This window comes from Emydura macquarii, unplaced genomic scaffold (genome assembly GCF_026122565.2).
Source record: "Emydura macquarii macquarii isolate MOO-44397 ecotype Brisbane River unplaced genomic scaffold, CSIRO-AGI_Emac_v2 contig_3603, whole genome shotgun sequence".
NCBI classification, from domain to species: Eukaryota; Metazoa; Chordata; order Testudines; family Chelidae; genus Emydura; species Emydura macquarii.
Genome location: NW_027133740.1, coordinates 6,150,768 through 6,176,223, shown reverse-complemented (window position 1 = coordinate 6,176,223; position 25,456 = coordinate 6,150,768). Strand labels below are relative to the sequence as shown.

The window sequence follows — 25,456 nt, the reverse complement described above, 5'->3', positions numbered from 1 at the left end:
ACTTGTGAAATGGGCTACAAATGCAATAAAAAACAAGGTATTCAAAAATTTAAGAAATGCGGGAAGGCTGCCAAAGAAGCTCCTCGCCTGGGGTGCCATTAGGTTTAGGTCCAGCCCTGCTGAGACTACTCTCATGAGTAAGTTCTACTGAACATGAGAAAGGGTTACAGAGCAGACTCTTGACAGCCAAGTCCACCACTGGTGTAACTTCTCTGTTGACAGTCAGCAGAGTACACTAGGGATAAACCTGTTCCATGATTCACTCAGAATCAAATTCTGATTTCCCTGAAGGTGCAAAGGTAAACCTGAATGTAGAATTTGGACCTCTGTCTAGACCCTTGCAATGCATTAAATTAAGGATGTTCTAATGTCATGCATTTTACTGCTCCCACTGCAATACTCTGGCTCAACGGGCTGATATCAGATCAGAAGTTAGAGATGGAAAACACCTGTCAGATCATTTAGATGGAATTTTCAAAAGTATCTAAGGGAGTTAAGTGCCCAAGTCCCAGTTGCTTTCAGTGCAATCAGGAGCTTTTGAAAATTCCATCCTTAAGTCTTCTTCATACCAATACAGAACTTATACTTACATGCTATTTTTAGTACTTTGTCCACTCTAATTTTTAAAGGTCTCAGACAATAGAGCTTACACCAGTTCCTTGGCCACATATTTCAAGGTCTAATGGAACTTGCTAGGAAGTGATTCTTGACTTTCAGCCTACATTTCTGTTTTCTTAATTTTATACCAGTTAATAATTTCACTTCTAGTTAATAATATTCTCTTGTCCTAATTAAATGACTCCTCTCTGTCCAGATGTTTACCCCTATCAAATACATGCACATGTGGATAAAGTACCATAATCCTGTTCAGGCAGAATTTCCACTGACTTCACATAAATGCAAGATTGGATCTCAGAATTGAACTGTCTCTAGTCTTAGTTTTAAATTACATTTCATAGTAAGGACCTGATCCTGAATTAGAATCTGCTAGCGCACACCCTGCACATATGCAGTCCCATTAGCTTAGTAATACTGCAGTGATGTTGGGATCTGCACAGCTGTCTCCTGCTGTTGGATTAGAACCTTAATATGTATTTCATCTGAGGATCTCGGGTTTGCTCTCAGGTGAGCTTGATAAAAGTGTGGCTCAGTCTTGTTCACAGTTAAGCTTCTCTTTCCGAGACCGAGATACACAGAACCACCTAGTTTCTAGAAGTGATTACCCTTAAGTCAAGGTTGAGATCTTTGACAACACAGTGTGGAGAAAATTTATATTGCATCTAGTCTTATCTGATGTGGCCTATGGATACATGGAGAGTAATTTGCAGTGCTGCCTGTTCTTAACCTTTTCAAGCATAATATTTACAGGGAAATCACAGAAAGGCGTAATGTAGGCTGAATTTATCAAAGAATCCTTTTTTATACCTTGAACTTTGCTTTGCTCATGAATGTATAGTTTATCTTTTGTTTCTGATAAAAGCCACCCATTCGTCTATAAATACCCCCAATATTATTTTCCACATAAACAGAACAGTACTACCAAAATTTCATTACTGTTCACTGTTGGTGCCTTCTAATTCTGTGTAATTTTAATTAAAGAAGAATTTGAAACAATCCCCCCCTGTGTTAACTCCAAGCATACAATTAGCAGTGTACAGTTTCTGCTGTGAACAGTCACTTAGTGACTTCAGATTAATAATTTATCATTGCTTCCTCAGTATCCATGCTAGAAAAATAGGAAGCAAAAGATATGTGTAAACAGCCATTGGAAATAAACGCTTTAATGAATTTGAAAGGACTTTGCTCTATTTAAGTTTGAAACCCAAACACATAATTCCTTAGGATAGAAAAATACGTGCCCTTTTAACTTTAAACTCTGAGAGTGACACATTGGAAAGTATTTACTGTGTGCTTGGGTGAAGAAAACAGGGCAGGTTATTTCATGGCCATCTCTTAGCATCCTTTTGTTTTTTAAATAAGTGATTATTCTAAACTTGCAGTATAGAAGAGCCAATTTCTGGATTTTGAGTATTCTGACTTTTTTTTCAAAACAAACATCACAGAAATTATACAGTAGCTGCCCTTATAAAAACAGAAACATCTGTGTTGATCTTTGTCACCAAATACAGATGAAGGAGCTTCTGTGTTTGAACAGCCTGATCTCATCACTGTCCTTGCCATACTTGGGGTATGATTCAAGACAAAAGTATGAAGAGTTTTACTGAAGGCTTCATAATTGAGTGTGCCCAAAATAAAAGGAACAACTCATAAATCTAAGCCAGCCTTTTCCACACTGAGCATGGAAGGGAGAAAATTTGAATATTGTTATTATGAAGACGGTTTTCTTTCTTAGTGAAAGCAACTTTTACACCAGGATGTAGAGAGAACTCCCTCTTCCTGACTGTGAAATTTTAAACATCCTCTTCAGTCTGCTAATTTTCATAATCTATTTGGAGACATGTTAGAATGCAGCATTGTGTGCTGCCTTGGGCAATGGAAAGTGGTGAGCTGGTAGCAGATCAGATCAAAATATCGTTAATCCAAACATGTATCAATAACAATTTAATTTTAAACCTTTACATCACTTTATTTCTTCCAATTCCGATAAAATGATGGCTAATCGAGTTTAAACAGTTAAGGGGCAAATTTGGCTTTAAAAAAAAGATCCTCCACAGAAGCCCAGCATGGCTATAGGGGCCAATAAGAAGAATCTTTAAAACAAAATTTGTAATTCAACAAATAGTTGGAGTATAGCTTCATAATAGCCAATAACTATTAGTAGAATAGCCAGTAGTATGACTTCATAATGAATGTTTCATGCTGAACTTGTCGGATGGACTTCCCCCACAATGGGCCATGGAGGAATACATTTTTTGGCCCTACTTCAGAGATCTAAGTTTTTACTTCAGTGAACGCATCAATTTACAAATCACGCTTTGTTCTGGTTTTGGCTTGCTATTGTTATAGCTTCCATCTAAGATTAGTATAAACGAAACTTTGGAGAGTTACAAAATTCTTCCCCTCCCCTCCCCCCCCCCCCAATTTATTTACTTGGTGCATTTGCAGCACTTTGTGCATAGTCAATTTCACTGTTTCCCCATACAGTAATAGCTATGTATATGCAGAGTAGTTGTGGCCGTGTCAGTTCCAGGATATAAGAGAGAGAGGATGGGTGAGGTAATATCTTCTATTGAACCAACTTCTGTTCGTGAGAAAGCTCTGTGTGCCTTGAAAACTTGTCTCTCTCACCCACAGAAGTTGGTCCAATGAAAGATATTACTTCACTCACCTTGTCTCTCTAGTAGTTTTATATAGGCAGTGAGTTTCCCCCTGTCATCACCTACAGCAGTAGAGGAGAGGAACATTTTTTTTCTTTCTTACCCCAAGCCCCCAAGGAAAATCTAATTATAAAACCAAAGAAATTACCATTTGGAAATTGGCAAGATTTTAAATGATGTGTCCTTTGAAAAATAAAGGTCAGGATTTTCTAAAAGAGGTGCCTAAAGTTCCATGCCAGTTCAGTACTAGACCACTTATTTAGATACCTTGGTATGGATTTAGGAATCTAATTTCAGGCAGCTGTGTTTGAAAATCTTGGACAATCTATACTTTCCTTTTCCCAGTTAAGTAAAAAAGTAAGTAACCATGGCTACCCCTGGCACAATGTTGTATCTATTTGAGGTCTAAAGCATTCAAACTGTTTTCCCCAGCAGCAGCAGACTAACTCTGACACTAAACTTCAGGCATGTTCACATACTCTTTTTACAAATTAATGCTCTTATCTTGTTAGAAGCCAGCAAAGAATACGTGACTTCACCTACTTAGACATGGGACCAAATCCCATTCATCTTAATGACAAGACGTGCGTTAGTGTGTACACAAAACAATAGGGGGAGATTTTCAGAAGAGCTCAGCTTTGGCCTAACTCTGCTCCTACTGAAGAAGTCAATGGACATGTTACCATCAACTTCCATGGGGGCAGACTTAGAACAAATGAGTGGTTTTGAAAATTTCACCTCTTTAAACAAACACAATGACCAACTTCTACTTTTTTGCATTTCTTGGCTTATTAGTCTGTTAAAAGCAGGAAATGTGGAAACAAACATTTGTGCCCACCCTCAGCTCAGTAATTAATACTATGTTGCTTGAGAGACACATGAAGAAAAATAAAAATAACCTTACTAAGAAACATTGCATGCATCTTTTTTTGCCACTGTCTTGGGATAAAATGTTTCTCAATATTTTTTTCCAGACATTCGGGACAGTGGGGGACCTAAACCAGTGATGGTGTATATTCATGGAGGGTCCTACATGGAAGGCACTGGAAATTTATATGATGGCAGTGTTCTGGCAAGTTATGGCAATGTGATAGTTATCACAGTCAACTATCGCCTTGGGGTACTTGGTAAGAAGCTTTTGGATTTCAATTAATCCCTGCTATCTGCATTGCACTTAATATTATTTGTGAGAATATATTCAGAAAACTGCTTTTTTTTCCTTTAGTTTTTAAAGTCTTTTTCCAAAATAATTCATGTTATTCTGTAGATCCAAAACACAATTATGCATTTAGTATTCAAGAAAACCTGAAATTCTGCTTCTGATTTAATGGTATAAAAATACAACACAGATGCTCAGATTTACTGAGTTCATGTTGCCTCTTTCTGTCATTTATGAACATTATGTTGATTAGCTCTTACATACTGCATAGAGAAAATGGATCTATAATATTCAAGTGCTAATTCAGAAATGGGTTTTTTTGGTTTGTGAAGGAAAAGATTAGAAATAATGCTTATGTTCTGTTGATCATGATGGCTTTTTGCCCATTTGAAGAAGCAAGAGAGTTTGGGTTACTAAACTGGCATTTTTATAACTATATTATGCTTTCTTGATGCAGCTGGATTTCTTTGGTTTTAAAGCAGGAAGTATCAATCTAGTTAAGTACATCCAACATTTTCTAGACAGGATAAGAAAGTCAGAATGGAGAGTAGGCTCCTATTGTTTTGACTTAGATGAATGATGTGTGCTAACATGGTTGGTTTAAATAAGGAAGAGGTGTGTAGTGGACTTCAAACTAGCCGTTCCTAAATATTTCTTAAAGTAATATTTTGCCCTCATTCAGCATAGTCAAGCTTATGACAGACAGCTCGAGACAATAAAATAACTTGTTTTTTCCATTGTTTTCTGCTGAAATTTCATGTTTTGAAACCTATGCCACAAATTGGATTCTAGGATATTGTATATAGATCAATATCACAATATAGCGTATCAGAAAATTTATGAAAGAATCATGACACTAACATGACATGGCTGCTAAATAAAGTGATAAATAAGCTGTTTAGTTAACAAGGCCAGTGAACTTTATTCTTAGTGGGTTAGCAATAGGAAAAGGCTACTGGGTGTTGCTGAGCATATTGCTTTTGTTTTCCATTCCAGGGTCATATTATTTACTCAGTCCACATTTGCTCTATGTTTAGTACGCACCTCATCTTTTAATGAATTCATTAATTCTTACTGGCTCTCCTAGGTAATTGCCATCTGTTGATTACCTTTTTTTGTTAAAAACTGGGGAATTGGAAGACAATGAATTTGACTTTCTCATTATTCTTGCCTGCCTTTGGTTTTGATATAGTTTAACTTAGATTCTTGAAACTTGGTATAATTTTAATAGTTTTACATTGCACCCAATCATTTCACATGTAAAGTGAACAGTACTATTTAAAGCTTGTATATCTCTTTGTTTAGTGTCCAACCCCTCTTTAAGCTGTATGCTATTTCTTTGGCAATGCAACATGATATCTTGTTTGCTTTTTTTACAATGTAGTTACACACTGACTTGAAGACTTTGGGGACATGTTGGTACAAAAATTTGGAATTCACTTTCATTGTCAATATTCTGTATTAGCTTTCCTTTTTCTAATTAATTTTTGTGCACTCACTGCTGATGTATCGGTTTACATTTATCTGCATTACCAGTCCACTAGGTTAGGCTATCAAATAATATAAATGTTCCTTGTCTGATTGCATTGTTGTTTATTATTTGCCAGTTCCTAACTGTACCTGTATCAGCAATGCTCGAAATCTTGCTTTTTGAACCAAAAAATGAACTAGTTTGCATGGAAGATTATATTTTATTCTGAGATTTCAACACTGATCTCTTTAGTAGCTGGCTAGTAACATCTTACTAAACTTGAATATTCCTTAGTTCTCCTTCTGGTTTGTGTGGTCTTTCACACAACAACAGAGAGAACTACTTTTTTCTTTTTAAATGTAAACTGTATTTTTAAAACTACTAAAACTGGAGGAGGGAAAAAAAAAAAGAACTTAGTGACTGGTGTAATACTTAAAATGGCTGTCCTTTCAAGTGAGCTTTTCAGGTTGACAGTCTTCCCTTAATACAGTAAACATACCATTTGATTGCACATAAAATGACTGTTATACTTCTCTATATAGCCACTACAGCAACAAGTCAGTGATTAAAAAAAGAATTTACATAGTCTGCAGTTTTCTGCTCTGCCTTGCATCATTAAATGTTTCTTCCTTTAAGATCTCGGCAGATACTATTATGCAATGAGTGTGTAATTCCTCAACACAGGTCTTTAGCTATAAATGCAGTAGATATCAACTTCTATTGATGCTATTTAAGAATATCATTCAGCATTAAACAATTGTCCAGCAAAATGTTAGTCTTTGCAGCCATGGTTTTGAAAACTTATAGGTAACTTTCAATGCTCATTCTCCAGAAGCTGCAAAGGCCCAAACTAGCTGTCTCCCCATTAAGGGGATGGAGGAACCAAATAGGCCTATCTCTCACTTGATATCACATCTGAGGGTATGGCTACACTGCGGACTGAAGTCAGCTTACTTTAAATCAACTTTCCCCCGCTGAATTCTAGGAGTTGCAGGAGCGTGATCACACCACACTCCTTGCGCCAGACTCTTGCATCCTCATTCGCCACGCTTGGGTCGACATTCAAAGCAGTGCACCGTGGGTAGCTATCCCACAGTGCAACTACCCGCAGAGGCTTTTGGGAAGCTTGTCATCCTCCCTTCTTGTTCTAAACAAACTGCAAACACTTTTATTCACCATTTTTCTATGCCACACGCACGCCATTGCTGGAGAGGCATGGAGCCCACTCAGCTCTGCACTATCATTGTGAGCATCACGAATACTCACGGCTTATCCTGCAGTATTTTCAAAGGCGAGACAGGAATCCCAGCACGGAAAATAGCGATGTTACTGACGCCGCCCTCCTATAAGCCACAGAGCGGAACAATTCCCATTTGCTGCAGGTTGTCACGCATCATCTGCAGTCCATGCAGCGCTGGTTCTGGTCCTGGGAAACAAACACAGAGTAGTGGGATCACATCGTTATGAAGGTGTGGGATGATGAGTAGTGGCTGCAGAGCTTTCGTATGCAAAAGGTCACTTTCTTTGAACTTTGCGCAGAGCTGTCCCCGGCCCTGAACCGCATGAATACTCGCTTGAGACCAGCTCTGACAGTGGAGAAGCAAGTGGCCATCACTCTGTGGTAGTGACTTTGGGGAAATGTGCAGGATGTAGTGGACGGGTTTGCCACAATGGGGTTGCAAAACTGTGGGGGGGGGCAATAGATGGCACGCATATCCCTATCCTAGCACCTGACCATCTTGCCACAGAGTACACAGAAGGGATACTTCTCAATGGTGTTGCAGGTTCTTGTGGATCACAAGGGACGTTTCATTGACATCAGTGTGGGGTGGTCTGGAAAGGTGCATAATGTGTGCATCATTAGGAACTCAGGTGTGTTCAATAAGATGCAGGCAGGCACTTTCTTCCCTGACCAAAAAATAAATATTGGGGATGTGGAAATGCCAATAATGATCCTGGGGGATCCAGCCTATCCCTTGTTTCCTTGGCTAATGAAGCCCTACACTGGGCACCTGGACAGCGAGAAGGAGCATTTCAATAACAGGCTCAGCAAGTGCAGAATGGTGCTGGAATGTGCATCTGGCCGTTTAAAAGCCGGATGGAGATGTCTGCTTAATAGGCTTAACATCAGTGAAAAGAACATCCCATCAGTTATATCTGCATGCTGTGTGCTCCATAATTTGTGTGAAACAAAGGGTGAAAAGTTCCCCCAGGGTTGGGCTGTGTCGGCTGATAGGCCGGCCGCAAATTTTGAGCAGCCAGATTCCAACGCTACACTCAGAGCCAACCGCGGACCGCTTCGACTTCAAGAAGCATTGAAAAACCGGTTTTGCAATGAACTGCAGTAACATATTTCTCTGTTGTGCCTTTATTTCCCATCTCCCACCCTCCCTTTCCTTTCCCCACCCAAGCTATTAATGAATAAAGACAGCTGTTTTTTAATGCTGCAAAGTTTTATTTGAGAGCTGTTTCAATGGGGGGAAGGAGGATAACTTAACATTGTAAAGTGTCACTGTGCAAGCTACTGTGGTTGCGTGTAGTTTTTAAAGGGGCCGTCGTGTCCTTCTGCTTGCCTCCACCAGTGTGGAGTGCAGCACGTACTGCACCCTGCTCAATCTCCTTCTAGATCACTTGGGGTTGGGGGCTGATAAAAAACAATAGGCGGTGGAGTGTTTTAGAGGGGCTGCAGAGGGAGGCTGTGCAGTTGTCATGAGTGATTCAGCTACAAAGTTCTCTCCATGCTGTGCAAACCGGAAATGGGAATTCAAAATTTCCCGGGGCTTGAGGGGAGGGCCGATTTCCTGTTTACATGGCCACGTTACAACACAGCACGAATGTCCAGAGTGGTCACAACAGAGCAACAGAGATCTGCAAACAGGCACCAAGATCTTGGTCTACAAGGCCGTTGTCATTCCAACCCTCCCCACGGGTGTGAGACCTGGGTGACCTACAGATGACATCTTGAGCAGCTAGAGTGGTTCAGCAGTGCTGCCTTAGGAGGATCCTCAGGATCAGTTGGGAAGAGGCAATAACATCAGCGTTCTCTCTGCAGCCAACATCAGCAGTCTAGAAGCGGAGGTCATGAAGCACCCTCTGTTTGGCTGGCTGCTGTGTACATATGCCTGACACACACCTCCCGAAGCAAGTCCTCTTGTCTCAGTTAAGTCAGGGAAGAAGGGCTAGCATGGGGAGGTGTGGGGAGGTGCTTCAAAGACATACTGCAAGTACATCTTAGAAAGAATGGTATCAATCCAACAAACTGGAAGGACTTGATGCAAAACAGAACACAGTGGTATCATACCATCCACCAAGCTACAGCCTATTTTGAGGAGAACAGATTTGCTCAAGAGATGGAGAAGTGACGAAAGAAAGAAAGGACACAACACTCTAGCCAACAACTATGTCTCCTCCAAGATTACACTTGTCACCTCTGTGGGAAAATTTGCAGGGCACAAATTGGGCTCTTTAGCCACCTAAAAATCCACCAGTGAACCCATTGTGCAGACATCATCCTCGTATTGAGGGATAGCCGAAGTAGACTGAGAAAACCCGCATCTATCTGGGATAGAACCAGGGTCTACTCCTCCTATTTAGCAATATGGGAAGGGCAAAGGGGTCATAACCCCCACCACCTTTTTGCAACCCCCAGGTTGAGCACCTGCATTTTAGGGCAATATAAAGATGGTTTTTGAATTTTTTTGTGAAGCAGTAATGATCCCTTTAACTTATTTAAATAGCATATTTTTTTCTTAACAATAGTAAACTTGAGCTGCTCATTTTGACTTTTTTTTTAGTTTATTACTTATTCAGTACCTTCTCAGAGCCTTGGCCTCTTGGTCAAGTCCAGCACTTTTGAATTACTGCTTTTTGCAAAATAAATTGCAGGGATCATGCACATCTGATATTCCTGTAATTACTAGTTCTTGAATACACATCTAGTTTAAATCTTATTTCTCATTCCTAACGATTGCTTGGTATAAACTTCAATCTATTTTTGATTGTTCAACAAGCTTTTGAGGAAACGGCTTCTCATTACTCTCGGGGTCATACCGTTCCTCCTGCCTAAGACTTTCCACAGTTTGTATCCAAGGAAGTCATACATTTATTGTAATCTTTTCTGATTGCTGCTCTAGGTTAGTTTTAGGCATCCTTATATACGCATTCTGACCTTGTAATAGTTTCTAATAGTTTGATGGTCTCTTTCAAATGTTCACTCTGGGGGAGTGGTAGAGGAGTGGTGCTGTACAGATCTGGATGTGGATTACTTATGTAACCAACAACAATATACTACTGCAGATGAACTCACCACATTGCTCTCCCACAGCAGTTTCATGGGAGGATGGGGAAATATACCAGAGAAACTACATGGAGTTCTAGCCATCATCTCTTCTAATGGGGAAGGAATTTGCAGGTCTGCAGAGGGGCAGGGAATCTCATGTGTTCTGACAATTTATGAAGCTGCATTGAACATCGTTTGAGAAATAAAGCTGCTTACCCAGCCACCGTCTTGACTCAAATGTTAGAAGTCAGTTGAACTAGAAATGTATTTAATAAAGAGAAGATGATGAAAATGAAGGAGGAGATTTAAAACAAACAGACCAAAAACCTGATGAGGTTCCTGACCCAGTTTTACCTTTGTGTGGAACCTGTCTCCAGAATAAAAGCCCATGACAATCTTTCTTTAACTAATGAAAGAGGGAAAGAAGAGCTGTTTGCTTTGGAAGCTTGGGGACCCATGCATGAGAGGCAAATGGATATATACCATTTATATCTTTTGTGCCTTTGTATTCTGTTTAAATGCATGTCCTGTGCAATCTGTCTCTTCCAGTGAGGGGTTGGTAAGTGAAAAGTCTGATATTCTTGAACTTCTGAGACTCTCAAGGGAGAGCCTTGTAGTAAATGCTAGGCAGGTTTTATGTCTTCTTTATAATAAATACAAACTTGCCAAAGGGTAAAATGCAGACAAGTTAAATTTTGAGGTCAGTTAATTTAAAACTTCAGCTGTTTATCTCAAATACCTTCATCTAATAACTGAAATGGTGACAAGTTATTGATTTTTTTCTTAATTTCACAAAAGAAACGTGAAAATAAAGAGCCTCTGTTTTGCAATCAGAATGGATTAAAAAGCCCTCCTTGGCACTTTCTAAAAAACACCACCACCACACTGAAATGACATATACTTGCATATTTTTCATGTCCTTCTATTTGAAAAGAAATATTTAGAAAGGGTCAATGCTTTGTGATTTGCATCAGGTTGCTTTACCATCTGTCTTTCTAGGCAGTGCCAGCAAAAGAGAGTGAGTTTGTCTATACCTATTGCACGGTCATCTTTCTTTTGCTGCATTAGTTTGTTTTTACAGGTCTTGCACACTTTTTACTTCCCAGTATCCTAATGGGATTCAAAGGAAAAATAGTTCTGTCAGTCTTTACTCCACCTCATCTCTAAACTGCCTTGGGGGATGCAAGGGTGATTCATGAGAATCTTTCCTCTGGAGCTAGTGATGGGCCAGGTTTAAATTTCCCATTTTGTTCTTACTCCACAACCCAATGAAAACTTTACCATAGAAATAGCTAAACTAGTTTTCTAATGGCCTGAAGCAAATATTTGTAATGATCAAAGTAGGAATAGGAAACTTCTGATTTCTAGTTTTATGTTTTCCATCTTGCTGCATTGGCGTGTCAAACAAATATCAGATCTCCTAAGAGTGTGAGACCACAGTATACACACATGCAGAAGTATGCCAGTAAATTAGATCCTCCTGGTTCTATTGCAATAACAGTTTTTCCTGCTGAGAAAGCAGATGTAGGTGTGCTTAAATTCTGTAATTGAGCAGTAGTCTTTAAAATATTTAGCAAGATATTGACTCTAATAATCAGGTTAAAACACTTACTTACCTTCCTCTTTTAGAATTTTACATTAAAAGGTTAAACCTTTAATCACAGGTACTTCATCCCCCTTTTTTCTGCTACAGTTTCTGTGTGTGGGGGTGGAGTGTGGTGAAATGGCTATGGGTTAACCTTACCCTCTTGTGTTCAGTGGAATCTAAATCTTCAACACTGTACCCATGTCATCTCTGATATTAAATATATTGTGGTCTGAAATATTTTGACAAAAATTGTAAATGTCAAATAACTTACAAGCAATAAGGAAAATCCATTTATTGTTAGCAGAAGGCTATGAATATTTAGAATGTGTTTACAGTCAATGTGGTTGTGGTACCTATCTATGTATTTATATGGCCCCCTTCACTATAGTGTCTAGATGGGCTGAATTTAAATATCCACTATCTCTTGGGATCTGCATAACTTGAATTACCTGCATATTCTTCTCTCATTTCCTCATATCCCAATTTCCAGAAATTCATATTTCTGGACATTGTTTTCTTGTGCCAGTCAATTAGCTACGACACTCAGTTTTGTAATGGCTACAGAAATGCCAACTCATTAGTTAAACCAGTTTTCCTCTTTCTGAAATTTCATAACTATAAATAATTTCTTAATAGGTGGCACTTCAGGTCAGTCAGAAGTCGGCATTAGCTGAGAAATACTTATTCTCTATGCAGCTCTCCAATCCAGCCTCCATCTTTGTAGTTACCAAAGTATTTCTTAATCCCTGTAGCATGTTTTTTTAACATGGGCAACATGGCAACATGGGAATGATAAAATACAATACATCTTTATTTTGTACTGTAGTGTCTTTGATACAAATTGTATCCCAGAATGTTTTACAGAATTAAATTATAGTAACCCAGCTAAATAACACAGAGAGAGAGAGAGATGTCATGAGTTTCTATCTTTCATGTCATGGTGGTCCTATGTACCCTTGATAATTAGTTTAAAGATGGGTGGTGTTAAAGTATTTCACACTCTGGTCCCAGCATTGTGTTTTATTTCTGTTTTAACTCTGACTTACAGTTAGTAGTATTATTGAACCCAGTCCAGATTCTATATACCAGAGGTGAAATACTGGTCATATTGATGTCAGTGTTAATTTTTCCATTGACTCTGAGGCTGGGATTTCACCTAAGGTCTTTGTAATCCTAGCTGGTGGAAGTCTGTTCTGTAGAAATGTAGCAATTCTCTGTTTAGGAACTTTGTTTAAACGGCTTCTTTTTTCATTTTTTAGTACTCTTGTTCCAATGAGTGTCCTTAAAGAATCAACATCTACCACACTGTTATTTCTGGTATTACAGTTACAGGGACTACAGTACTGCAAATACTTTGGTAAATTGAACTGCTGTTGATAGTAAAAGTTTTCGTTAATAGTGCTTAATTGTATATGCTTGAATTGTATTATTGCTTTTGTATGGAACCTTGAAAAGTGGCTTGTACATTAATAATTGCTAATTAAAAAAAAAAAAGAGAATCTTCATTTTTATGCTTACGGTGATAATCAGTCTATAATTCCCTTTCCCACTCTTTGTACGTGTGATAAAGTGAAGAGCAACTCTTAGAAATCTTAATTTTCTGTAAGGTCACTCAGCAAATACAGAATCTTGGGGGTGTTAATAAGGTTTGACTGAGCATTTTGGCTCCAAGGAGCACTTTATTTAATCTCTGAATGGCCCATTGTTTCTTTATAAAATGCTTGTTGATTGTACTCTGCTGTATTTTTCATTTTGTCCTGGCTCCTTGTGTTTGAAATTATATTTGAGCACTGAATAGATGGTCTTTTAAAATTCCTACCTCTTCAGCTACACTCAAGGAGTTAGTTATATTGCCTCTCTAAGACTATTTTGAAGAAGATAATGTTCTACCTGACTTTGCAGATTGGCTGTGCTTTGAGTTGCCACTTCATTTTTGTATGGTAGAAGAGCATCCAATAACTTAAAAAGTATGAAATAAATGCAACATGCTAAATGTTATGGTTACACAGTAGATCCCACCATCTGAGTCTCTATCAGTACCTAATAGACAAGAATGGGAGTCATATTTCCTGCACTAGAGATGGCAAAAAGAGCACTATCTGTACAGATGCATTTTGAAAGGACTTCATGCTATTAGAACAAACTTTTTAAAAGTTTTAGGGTCAGATTCTGATATTTTTAATCATGTTGTGTAGCAAACTCACTCCAAGTAGTCCCATTAAAATCAGTGGAACTATTTAAGAAGTCAGGTCAGGTGCTTCTCAGTGTCAGTGGGGGCGGCAGAGTCTGGCCCGTATTCATTTGAAACAATGATTGAGCACTAGACTATAAACCTCTTACTCCCTTTGATGAGCAGTTACTCTTGCAAGATGTCCCATAGTGTTTGGTGGGATTATTTGTACAAGTAGCTACTTATCAGTGTAAGTAAGAAGTTTGCAGTCTGGCCCTTGGCTTTTCAACAGTCTGTTCAAGTAGGAATATGCAGCAACAACCAAAATATTATGTTTTTGACCAAAACACTGCTTCCATTGATGAAAATTAAAGCCTGTAGGCCCACTTTTGTGGGAAATGTTCTGATACAATGAATGTAAATTGCATTCTCATTTGGAAAATGTTCGAGCTGTGCAAAACCATTATTGCTTCTACACCAAATGGTGCAGGTGTTAAAGAAAAATGGCAGTAGTTTATTGTATGGAGAGCTACATGCTATTTGCTAACCATGTCCCATAGGAGTATATGCCCACTGGCTTCAAGAGGCCCAGGATTTCCCCAAAAAGACAGTTTATATAATTAAGGGCTATCTGTTTGGATTAAGGAGTACAATGGTGAGCACTGAGTTTACAATATATAATATTAAAAATGTATTTTCAACAGCTTTAAAAATAACTTTCAGTTTCAGCATTACTATCAGTTTAATTAACTGAAAGTGTTTTCCCCTCTAAATAGAATTTTATTTCACAGATACCGGTTTTTTTCCCCCCAGTATTTTCAAATGAGACCTGAATTTTCTCAGTGTTAATCTACCTCACAAAGCTGTCAAGATGATACATACTTGTTTTGGTAATTGTTAGTTTTTTGTGTGTGACCTACTCTTCTTTGTATATGGATATAGCGGATAGAATTATTTTTTATACTGAATTTTTTCCTTCAAAAACATATACAAAATAGACTATATTAGGTAGCATTTTCAAAAGTATATAAGTGATTTAGGACCTGTCTATAGAGTGGGATAATGCATACAACAGGGGGAAGGGGGAGAGGGAGTGATTTCTAAAGTGTACTACTAACGTGTTGCATGTTAACTGATCTATGTAGCCCTGTGGGTGTGCACTAATTATTCTCTAGTGTGTTTTAACATAGTGCTGTTTTAGAAAAAGTGACTTAGGTCCACATCTTACATGCTATTTAGGCACCTTATTCTCAATGGTATCAATAGAAGTTAAGTGCCTAAGGGCCAGATCCGCAAAGGTATTTAGGAACTTAGGGTCAGATCCGCAAAGGTATTTAGATGCCTAAAGATACAGATTGACATGTAATGGGGTTTTAAAAAATATCTAAACGTGGTAGGTGCCTAACTCCAATTGATTTTCAAGTAATTATGTTAGGCGCCTAACCTGCCTAGAAAATCCTCCTAATGCCTGTTGAAAATCTGGCTCTTAAGTCACTTAACTACTTATAAAAATTAGCAAATAGTGTAGCAATAGTTCACTCTTGCAACCCTTAAACTATTTCTTCTTTCGTATGGCATTTGAAAAGCCTTGGGCTGAGATTATAATTGAATCTTAAGACTTGAAAGCCATTTTAATGCTTCTGGGGTAGCTAGGTGGATCCACCTCCTATCACCACTGTAAGCATTAATGCAGCAGTTGTCTGTGATGTGTCAGATGGTACGTACCTCACCACAGTCACAATTTGATGATTCTTCGACTTTTTCCATTTGTGGAAGAAATATCTACACCTTCTATGCATTGTACAAATGTGGCTGAGTGCAGTCCACTGCCTACAGGGAAGGCAGAATCCCAGGACTCCTTTCATTGGGTCTTGAATCAGGTCTTTGGGACATCACAAGGGGCTCACGATTCAAGCCAGTGAGTGCTGGCGTCATTTCTGTTGGCCTGTATTGTTGATGTGTGGATCCAGACAGGCTTCCTGGATTTGAGTTGGCAGATTGGCAGTGAGTTGAGATCTTGGTGTATCAGCAGGTCCTGAGTGGCCAGGATCTTATTGTATTCCCAGACCACAGCAGTGTCTCACCCACTGTTGGCTGGTGCGATGCTTGCCAAAACACCAATGTTGTGGCTCCCAGTTTATCTGAGAGAGCCACTAACAATCCTGAATATGGCATTGATTTCAGTGTCAACAAGATTGGTGTGGGAGCTGTTGCACCAGACTGGTACGTGATACTCAACAAAACCAGGGCTTGTAATGAAATTTGAAGTGTGCGTGCATCACATCCCCAGGATGTGCCAACAAGTGCCAGAATGATGTTAACCCTGGTTTTTATCTTCTTACTCATGCAAGTAGTCCCTTTAACCTGAGCCAGAACACAAGTTATGCTTTAGTCAAACACAAGTTAGTGGTCTCAATACAGCAGTAACTGGGTGAAATGTAATGGCCTGTGACGTACAGGAGGTCAGACTAGATGATCTAATTGTCCCTTCTGGCCTGAACCTTTGAGTCTATGCATAGTCAATGGAGCTAGTCATGGCAACAAGTACTACTTAATGTGAGTGAGAGTTGCATAAGCAGACTCAATACTTAAGTGTCAGAAGAGATACGACTGTGATTATAGAAAAACACTCCTATCTATAGTCTATTTTCTATATTGGCCATACAGTGGAGTTCTTTTATAGTTCATAATTTAATATCTAGTGAAACTTTGGAAAATGTTAATCATTAACGTCAGAGTGACGGGCACGTCCATTATCTTTTTATGAAACTTTAAAAGTGCTGTCAAGAGATGGCATTTTTTAAAGTCTCTTTCTGCTATGCCAGCACTGGCTCTCTGGTGAGCTGCTTTCTGTGCTTCCTCTCACTCCCCATTTGAGTAAAGATGATAAATGAATAGAAGATTATATATTATTGCCTAATTAAAAGTACATTAAAGTGAAAGTAAAGAGGGGAAATTAATAGCAAAATCAAAATGCGCAGTAGAAAATCATTCATTTAATCTTCCTGAATTGTAAGAACATATAGAGGGAATGCAACTCACAACCATTTTGGAGGGGCCTTAACAACTGCATATTGAGGCTTCTAATTTGTTTTCAATTGCTAATAGTTAGTATGTAGAACTTTAACAGTTTTGGGGGGTTACATTATCCTACATGTTATGCAAATTGTCCAGGTTGCCCTACTTGATCCCCTCAGCCTTGGGGTATCAATGCTGTCTGGATCACCTGAAGCATGCAAAGCAAGTATTTTAATTCTCATAGATAGTGGTGGTAAATGTTTAGAAAAATATCAAGGTCCTCTGACCGCATTCATCTATTTCCTATATCAATGCATTTATGATTAGGCTTACTTAGAATTCTGAAAACGTGTGAGTCACCACTTTCTTTAATGTAACAAGTGACCTCAGGATAACCCAGATCATATGAAGCCCAACCACTACTCACCTAGACTTACAATGCCCTGATTTCATAGGTCAGTTAATAGGATTAGCATTCAGATCTCACACCTGCTGTAATTCATGACATTTAAGTGGCTTTTTGTGGGGTGGCATTAGCCAAAAAGAGTCATGTATGCAGTGAAGTGGAGAGAGAAGAGAAGATTGCCATACTTGAATCTGTACCATCAAAATGACAAAATGGACTTATAGTAAATGATAGGTTGTTGATTTGGTATGTTTAAAGGGTCAACTTTAGTGCATGGCCGGCAAGATATTTATGAAATGGGCACCCTGAATATACAGTACACTCATAAAATGAACCATTTCTTTTCTGTCTCTGCTTTTTCTGGCACAGCAAATTGACATTATCCATCTGTTTAGATAGATGGACAGTGTTGCTTTTCTATTTTCAGGGCATGATGACACTATGGCACATAGAGGTGTAGCCTAGTACAAGGACATTTTAAATAGCAACTTTTCCCCCAACATTTATCATTGCACTCTCTTTTTTTCGTTAAAATTGGAAAAACAATATACCTTAAAACTATTCATTTTGGCCCAAAAGCAGTTTGTATTATTCCGGTTGAAAGAAATTACTCGTTGGGAAGAAATTCTCTTAATATTTAATCATGTAATAAATGTACCTCAGTTTTGCCAAAAACCAAATTTTTCTTTGGGAATATAATAAAGTTCAGCTTGATAATGTCTGCAAAATATGCAGGAAGAAGCGTGCATTGAGGGCAAAAACCAGGCATTCAGCATGCCACAGAACGGACAGCAAAACAAGATCTTTGACCCCCTAAACCGTAACTTCCACCCAACTCTTGCACATTTGTTAACTTGCAATACTCATCTAGCTGCATCTAGGAACTGTCATGCTCATCAGTACAGTGTCTGAGAGAGCCACTTTTTTCACCATTGTTTGGTCTCTTGCGCAGAATAAATTGTATTTTACAGGCATCCATGGCTGCATTCTTGGGGGGCAGAGTTATGTTGTACAGGTGGCTTCAACGAGACCAGGCTGGTCCCCAGGCCTAGGAGAGGCTGCAGCCTAAACCTTGCTAACTGACGCTGGTTGTCACTGTTCCCATGTATCCTATACAAACCCGTCACATCTGCTTTCCCCAGGCAGAGGGATGGGGGTAAATTAAGATCCCATATGCTGGCTGTTTGCCAGTATAGGACCCCTCTACATTGGCATAATCTTCCTGTGTCTGGCTGTGTGGCATTAATAACTGCGGTACAGCCCAAGATCTAGGCCAATACCTGTGACCTGCCTTTACAGTTTGAGCCTTTACAGCTCTTTTCACTTAACGCTGCTCTGTCACTTGTGAGTCTCCACTGACTTCTGATATACACCACTGTGGGAGACCAATAAGGCTCAGTTATATGGTACAGAAATTGTGTATCTGGTTTGCTAAGGCTTAATTGAAGTTACTCCTATGTACTATAGTAGCATTCAGTAACACCATGATCATTGATGGTCTCTGAGCATTACCATTCTAAACTCTGCTCCCCTTGCGCACGCTCACTTTTAACTGTATGAAAATGACTAACATCTAATGTTTTTGCACATGTAGAGCTGCAAGCATATATAAGTAGCAGCTCCGTCCTACAGACTGACACAATACTTCATAATACGTTTCTGTATCTAACAGCAGCTCTGTATTACAGCGTGTAGCAATAGCTCTTAATGCCTCCAAAGAGCCATATGCACAGTAGATTTACAAGATTCAGGATGCAAAACTCTCTTGACGGCGATAAGGGCAAAAGAGGGCCCTAAATTATTTCTCTGATTCCGATGTGTGGTCCCTGTGTAAATACAGGCTTTAGTGGGCCAGCAATTTGCATTACACTCCAACTGAGACTAAACAGAAGACTGCAATGTCTGACATGGCAGTTTCTTAACTTGCACCCTTTGAAATCCTGTCATGTAAATAATACTCTGCTGATGAAAAATGACCACGAATGAATAATTATACGACAGACATGTTAGAGCCTATTCTAGCCTAAAGGGTAAATGATGTGCATTTTTAACAAGTCCCTGTAATGTGTTATGAAAATTGTCTTTTATTAAAACAGTGTTTATTATGTAAATATATCACCACCTTCGGAGCATCTTAAACATTTCTTGTGCTGTACACATTAGCAAGCTAAATACATCTTTAGGCAAAAACATATTGGAGCTTTTTTTTTTTCTTTCTTTTAAAGCTAATCATAAAAAAGAAACAGCCTTAATTCATAATTCCCTAACTTCTAGTCTTAGTTTATCCCATTATTAGTTTTTAAGGTAGTGCCCACTACGTGCTCAGTGCTCTTCAGATGTTCCAGAAAGATGGTCCCTCTCTGAAGAGTTTACAATCTGGAAAAAAAAAAAAAAAAAAGACAGATCAGAAAACAAGGTTTGTGGGCATAATACTGTGGGAACAAGAAGTAGCGATGGGACCTTACACTGCATTTTAAAGCTCAATAGAAGTTCAGGGTCCTGCTGTTTTGGTGTTGGTCTGAATGCACCAATAAGGCCAACGTACCATGATAAGATGCTGCATTCTCCTTCAAGGAAGTGGGGGAGAGGGGAGAAATTGCTACATCACAGAAGTATTGTGAGGTGTGATTAAATGTTTGCAATGCCTTGCAAAGCATTATGGTAAGTGCAATGTATATTCGCAGTCATTTCTCATGCTTATGAATTTGGTATGTCTTCCCCATGTTTCAGACTTTTCCCAAGAGTTTAGTATTGCTCAGAATGAGAAGCAAGCTTGAAATCGTGGTTGCTGAGTCATTGGAATTTGTGCTTGCAGTGTGAAGTGGTTTTTGATTGTCTATGTGTCAGGGATCCTGAGAGAGAAAATTAAAAAAAAAAAAAAACGGTGAGCAAGCAGTCTTGTTCTGAATGATTCACTTCATATGCAGAAGTTCCACTGATACTGAAAATCATTTTTCCTGCTGTATATTTCCATCATCTATGGGAAGTTTGACTTCCTGAAGTCTTTCAATATTCATTAGACAGAATTTCGTCCATCTTTTCACACATCTTTCATAAGTGTTTACAGGAAGAGATTTTACATTACTGCACGTATACAGGGGAATGGGGCAGGGAGGGAAGGAATCTTTAGTTGAAGTACAGCTGGGAAAGAGGTAGAGGTGCGAAATACTGGGGTGGGCATAATGCCATGTGTAGTCCAATGATTTCAATAAAAAATTAAAGCCAGACACACTCCTAAGCTATTTACTCTTCTCCTTATATAGATTTTGCTCCCCTTGTACACACTGGTGAGCACTTACCCAAATTGTCTTTAACCATGGACAGTGGATAGGTTTTAATCTCAGTTTCTGAAATGCTTGTTTCTGTCTATACTTTCAGACTAATGGTTTATCTGTGTCAGTGACCAGGATGCGGGCAGTTGCTCCTTGTGGTTGGAGCAGGAGTGAGTAGTCAGGTATCAGAGCTAAGGGTCAGAATAGGAGTCAGAGACCAAGGTCCAGAACCAAGGGTGAGAGCCAAAATCAAAAGTCAGGAATTGGAACCAAGGGCTAGGAATCAGGTTACCTAAAGTGAGACAAAGCAGGGGCAGGGCTGGAAAACAGTAGGTAGAGAAACTATCACAGCTATGACCAAATGCTTTGAGCAGCCACTGAACTGCTTACCAACAAACCTTTTGTAAATTAAGAGTTGAGCTGCTGACTCTTCCAACCAATCAGGCAGTCTGCGACAGGCCATCTACACTCGTTAGGTTGCCCGGAGACTGGATCTGCTGTAGACCCTGGTTCCTGACAATCTGCACCCAGGGCTTCCACCCATTAACAGTGATTAGCACGGAGCAAGCCTCAAATCTTCCAGCTTTGGTGCTAATAAACGGAACTATTACAGCACAATTGAAGCTTTATTAAGGTCATAGGACACAATAGGGTATGCTTTATAGGGCCATTAATGTGTGCCTCGTGTGTTGTGAGGCACAAGGCCAAAGGCCATGTACTTTCAACTACCAAAGACCCATATTAATGATCCTGTAAATTACACCCAGGAGTGTCTTATAATAAGGGATTTTATTATATCCCTTTTGGGGAAAAAACCCCAAAACCCCTTTCTTTTACTTTCTATAACCCTTAACTATGAAGAGTTTATGGTGGATGAAAAAGGGAAAATTACGTTAAAAAAGAGACTATGGACTTCACTTTTATTTGTATTTTAAAATATTTCCTTATAATGCATCTTGAGCTTGTACCCTCTTTGGAGTTTTGTACCCATTTTACCTGCCATCTGCCCTGCTGTCATTGTTAATAATGGTTCACACACATATTGCTGTCTTATTATTCATTATCTTCTTAGGTTTATGTTAAAAAGAAAATTTAAATTGGAAACTGTTTAGTATTCCATAGTTATCTTTTTAATAGAAAAAGAAAGATAATGACTGTGCTAGCAGTCCTTTGCCGTAGTATTTCACCTGCTGTAGAGAGAAGTTAGGCTTTAAAAGTTCAGTTTCAGTAACAAGACGGTTCCTATCCAGGGTTCCCAGTACTGATAAAGTTACTTAGTACTTGCAGTATTCCCAAGAGTTGATATTTGCAGTATTATTTATTTTAAAAAATATTATGGAGGTAATGGTCATGACTCTGTGATTAAGGCTGCATTCTGAAATGCATTTAAAATGGGGCATAAATTCCTGGGTTTTATTCTGTCTGTATAGGCAACTTTTCTGTATAAAATTACATAGTTAGTTTCTGCAGACCTCTGAATTTTCCATATAGTTTTTTTTTTCTTTTGGTTTCTTTTCATAAATGTTTAATAGAAAGTGTTTCATCTCTGTCTGAAATTCATCCATGTCAGCCAGACTTCTTTTGTTGACAGCTTTCTTTTAAAAAATTGTCTGTCTACACAAAAACTGAGTAGATCTGGTGCAACAAATAGTTTTGGGGAAATGATTTAAGGATAATAGCCATAACTACTCATAACTAGGACACCAAATTACCAACTATACCAAATATCCCCAACAAATAGCATTGGGAAGTTGTAATGTGGCGAAGACAGTTTGTAGAATGGAAGTTTGAGAGGAAGACTGGTGCATTTTTCAAGGGGGAAATTTGGTAAGTGGGGTACCACAGACTTCCTGTTTGGCTTTTTTTTTTTTTTTTTTTTAACCTTAATAGATAAATAATTTATCTTAGATAAATCTGCGTGGACCTAAACTTTCTCCTCCGCGAATTGGGGATAATATTTTTCTACCTGATGGGTGTAGTAAGGATAAAATTCATTAAGGTATAGGAGATACTATGGTGATGACTCCCATAGATATGAAGTCCTAAGAATAAAAAGAGGCACCATCCTTTTCTAGGCTTCCAGGCATGGAGAGGAAACATGCCCATTGCACCATCACTTGAAAGTCCACCAGCTATACTAGCTGGTGTAGGGGAGGAGAGAGAATGGCTCTGCCCCTCTCCTGCCACCTCTGGGGGTGGCCTATGTCCAGAGACTGTAGAATTCAGGAGAGTTCAAGCAGGTTGAAGGTGGTTTGCACTTTCCTTTCTCCCTCATTTCCACACTCACTGAAGGACCAATCACAGTCTGTACTTGTACCAGTGAAATCTGGGTCTGCTTGACTTATTTGCCAGTTGCCTATGTTAAACCTACAGACTGATATTATATCTCCATTTTTTTCATCATGTGCAGCTGTTTCTTTCATTTCCTACCACTCACTTGAACTTTCCTTTTGCACAATACTCTGCCACTCCTGACCACGTATTTTTCCTATCTCTTGGCACATATTCATTTTGGTGAACACACATTTTTTAACTAAAAGCTGCCTACGCCACGGATGGTTACATCATTTTGACTACATTAGTGAAATTCTGAAACCTTATCAACATACCTTGTGCAAGTTAAACATGAAACTTAATGCAGCATAAGGGGGAAAATGTAAATTGCCATTTACAGTTGATAGCATTCTGATGTGTATAAAGTGGATTGAAGGCCCTTTTAATAGTTCCTTCTAAGTAAGTGTAAATAGCACAACATTTTAAGCTAAAGTAGTTGCAAAAAGCAGGTTAAATGTCTTATGCTTAACAACTTGCAGAGTGTAGAAGGTTGTTTTAAAGACATCTTTGGGTATTGCTCTCTGAGATGACACTTGATAAATAGCTTTGTTTTGTTTTCCCCCAAGAGACTGTTTACATGCGTCTGGGATCTTTCATTGCATTTTTCTTCATAAATCTGTCTTTTGTTCTCTCTAAAATAATACAAGACTAAATAGAATAGAGAGGGGGAAAAACGACATTGGTAATAAACTCCACATTATTCTGTAAAGTGTTTCCACTAGTGATTATACACTTGCTTTAAGTGAGATGTTGACAAGAAGGATCAAATGAACAAATTAAACAATGAGGGTTTTTTCCAAACTTATTCAGTCTATTAAATTGCTCATTTTGCAGAAAGAATACATTAGTAGTTTTAATAGTGGAAGGAAGCTCCAAGATACGCAAGAAGCTGTTAATACTATTGTAAGTAAAGCAATAAAAATTTCTCATTGACATAGGATTTTCTAAACCATTTTTGTTATGTATTTTTGATGCTATTTAAAGTACACTGGGTACAGATGAAAGGTTAAGAGAATAATAAACGAAGGCTATAATATGAATTGATGGGTGTACTGCACTTTGATCTTTAGACCATAAAGAGCCACTGGGTCAGCACAGGTAGTCAGGAGACAATCAGTGATTCAGTGCACTATAAAATTCAAAATTCATTATTTCATGCCATTAAAAAATAACTGGTTGGTGGCAAAATACCAGGGGGAAGAAAAGAAGTGCCCATATCTTTTAGATCAAAGTCTTCATCAAGATCCAACTGCAGGTTCAGTAAAAATTACAAGTTTGATTACTGTGATTAATTTAAAAAGACTTTAGTTTGCACAATGTTTTCTTTCAATATTTTGTTCAAACCATTATAATAATTAAAACCATGCCAATCTCAGATATGAATTGATATCAAATAGCGTATAACAATGATGACATTGAAAATGATTTTCTGATAATGAAAATGATTTTGTAACAAGAAATAATTTGCTATTATAAAAAGTCCATATTAATTCTCATTGCTAAAATTATACTCATTGTATTCCAATAATTTCCTTTGTAATAAATTCCTTTTTCTGTTCCTCCCCCTCTCCATATTTCCCATCCCTCCTGCTGACGAGATTTCTTGTTCTGATTTAAACTGATTAATTTCCGTGATACTTTCCAGCAATAATTAACTGCGCTATTGGCCATGTTAGAGTTTTACCACCTGCACAAGTGAGTTAAATCCCTCTTACACCCCTATGTGGGCTACACAGATCTTGGGTGCAGTACATAAAAGTAAGAAGCTACTCATCTGTTTACTACTTCCCTAGAGGTAGGTGAGAGATGAGGGGAAGGGATGAAACCTTTGATCTGCCCCTTTACTTGCTGATCAGAGTAGTTGAGCCAGATGAGTAGATGGTGGGAGGAGGTCGTCATTCACTGCAGTTATAAAGTAAATTACTCTATACTAGTGGCCTGCTGCTTGCTGGAGCAAAGAAGAATTGTGGGAAAATTGTGACTCAGGTGTATCTTACCTGCAAAATCCTCCTGGGACTACAGTGCTGGGGTGGTGTAATTTAAACATCACTCCTTGCTCAGGGCTGTACCTATAGTCACTGTCCGCCCCAACATATTTCTAGAATATGTCAGACTCTCTTACCTGAATCCTTCCTAATACGATATTTTAAAAGATTTCTCAAAGCCAAACTCTTTGCTCACTTACATTATATAAATTCGCTGAAGTCAGTGGCTTCATATTTGATTGAGATCAATTTAACAGAGAGCAGAATTTTAGGCCGATATGAAAGTGATCACGAGGGCTGTAAAAGGAAAACAGACAACTTGAAATATAGTCCATTTCAGAAAATGAATTTAACATAGTTATCTTTACTTCACCTACCCCTACATCTCCCTACCAATTTTTGTAAATTTTTTTACAACCCCTTTTTATTATTTTTTAAATGTCTCTTTTAGTTATTGCTCTATGAAAGACCCAAGTGAATAACACTGGAAGCTAAC

The 25,456-nt window shown here is 38.5% G+C and overlaps 1 protein-coding gene across 1 annotated transcript in view; it reads left to right on the top strand.

The window, feature by feature from the left end:
• The window catches only part of NLGN1 (neuroligin 1), a 410,060-nt gene that overhangs the window by 157,825 nt on the left and 226,779 nt on the right, over positions 1-25,456 (top strand). The window contains exon 5 of the mRNA XM_067536443.1: positions 4,253-4,405. Within this exon, the coding sequence (XP_067392544.1) occupies positions 4,253-4,405 (153 nt within the window). The remainder of the gene's footprint in view (positions 1-4,252; positions 4,406-25,456) is intronic.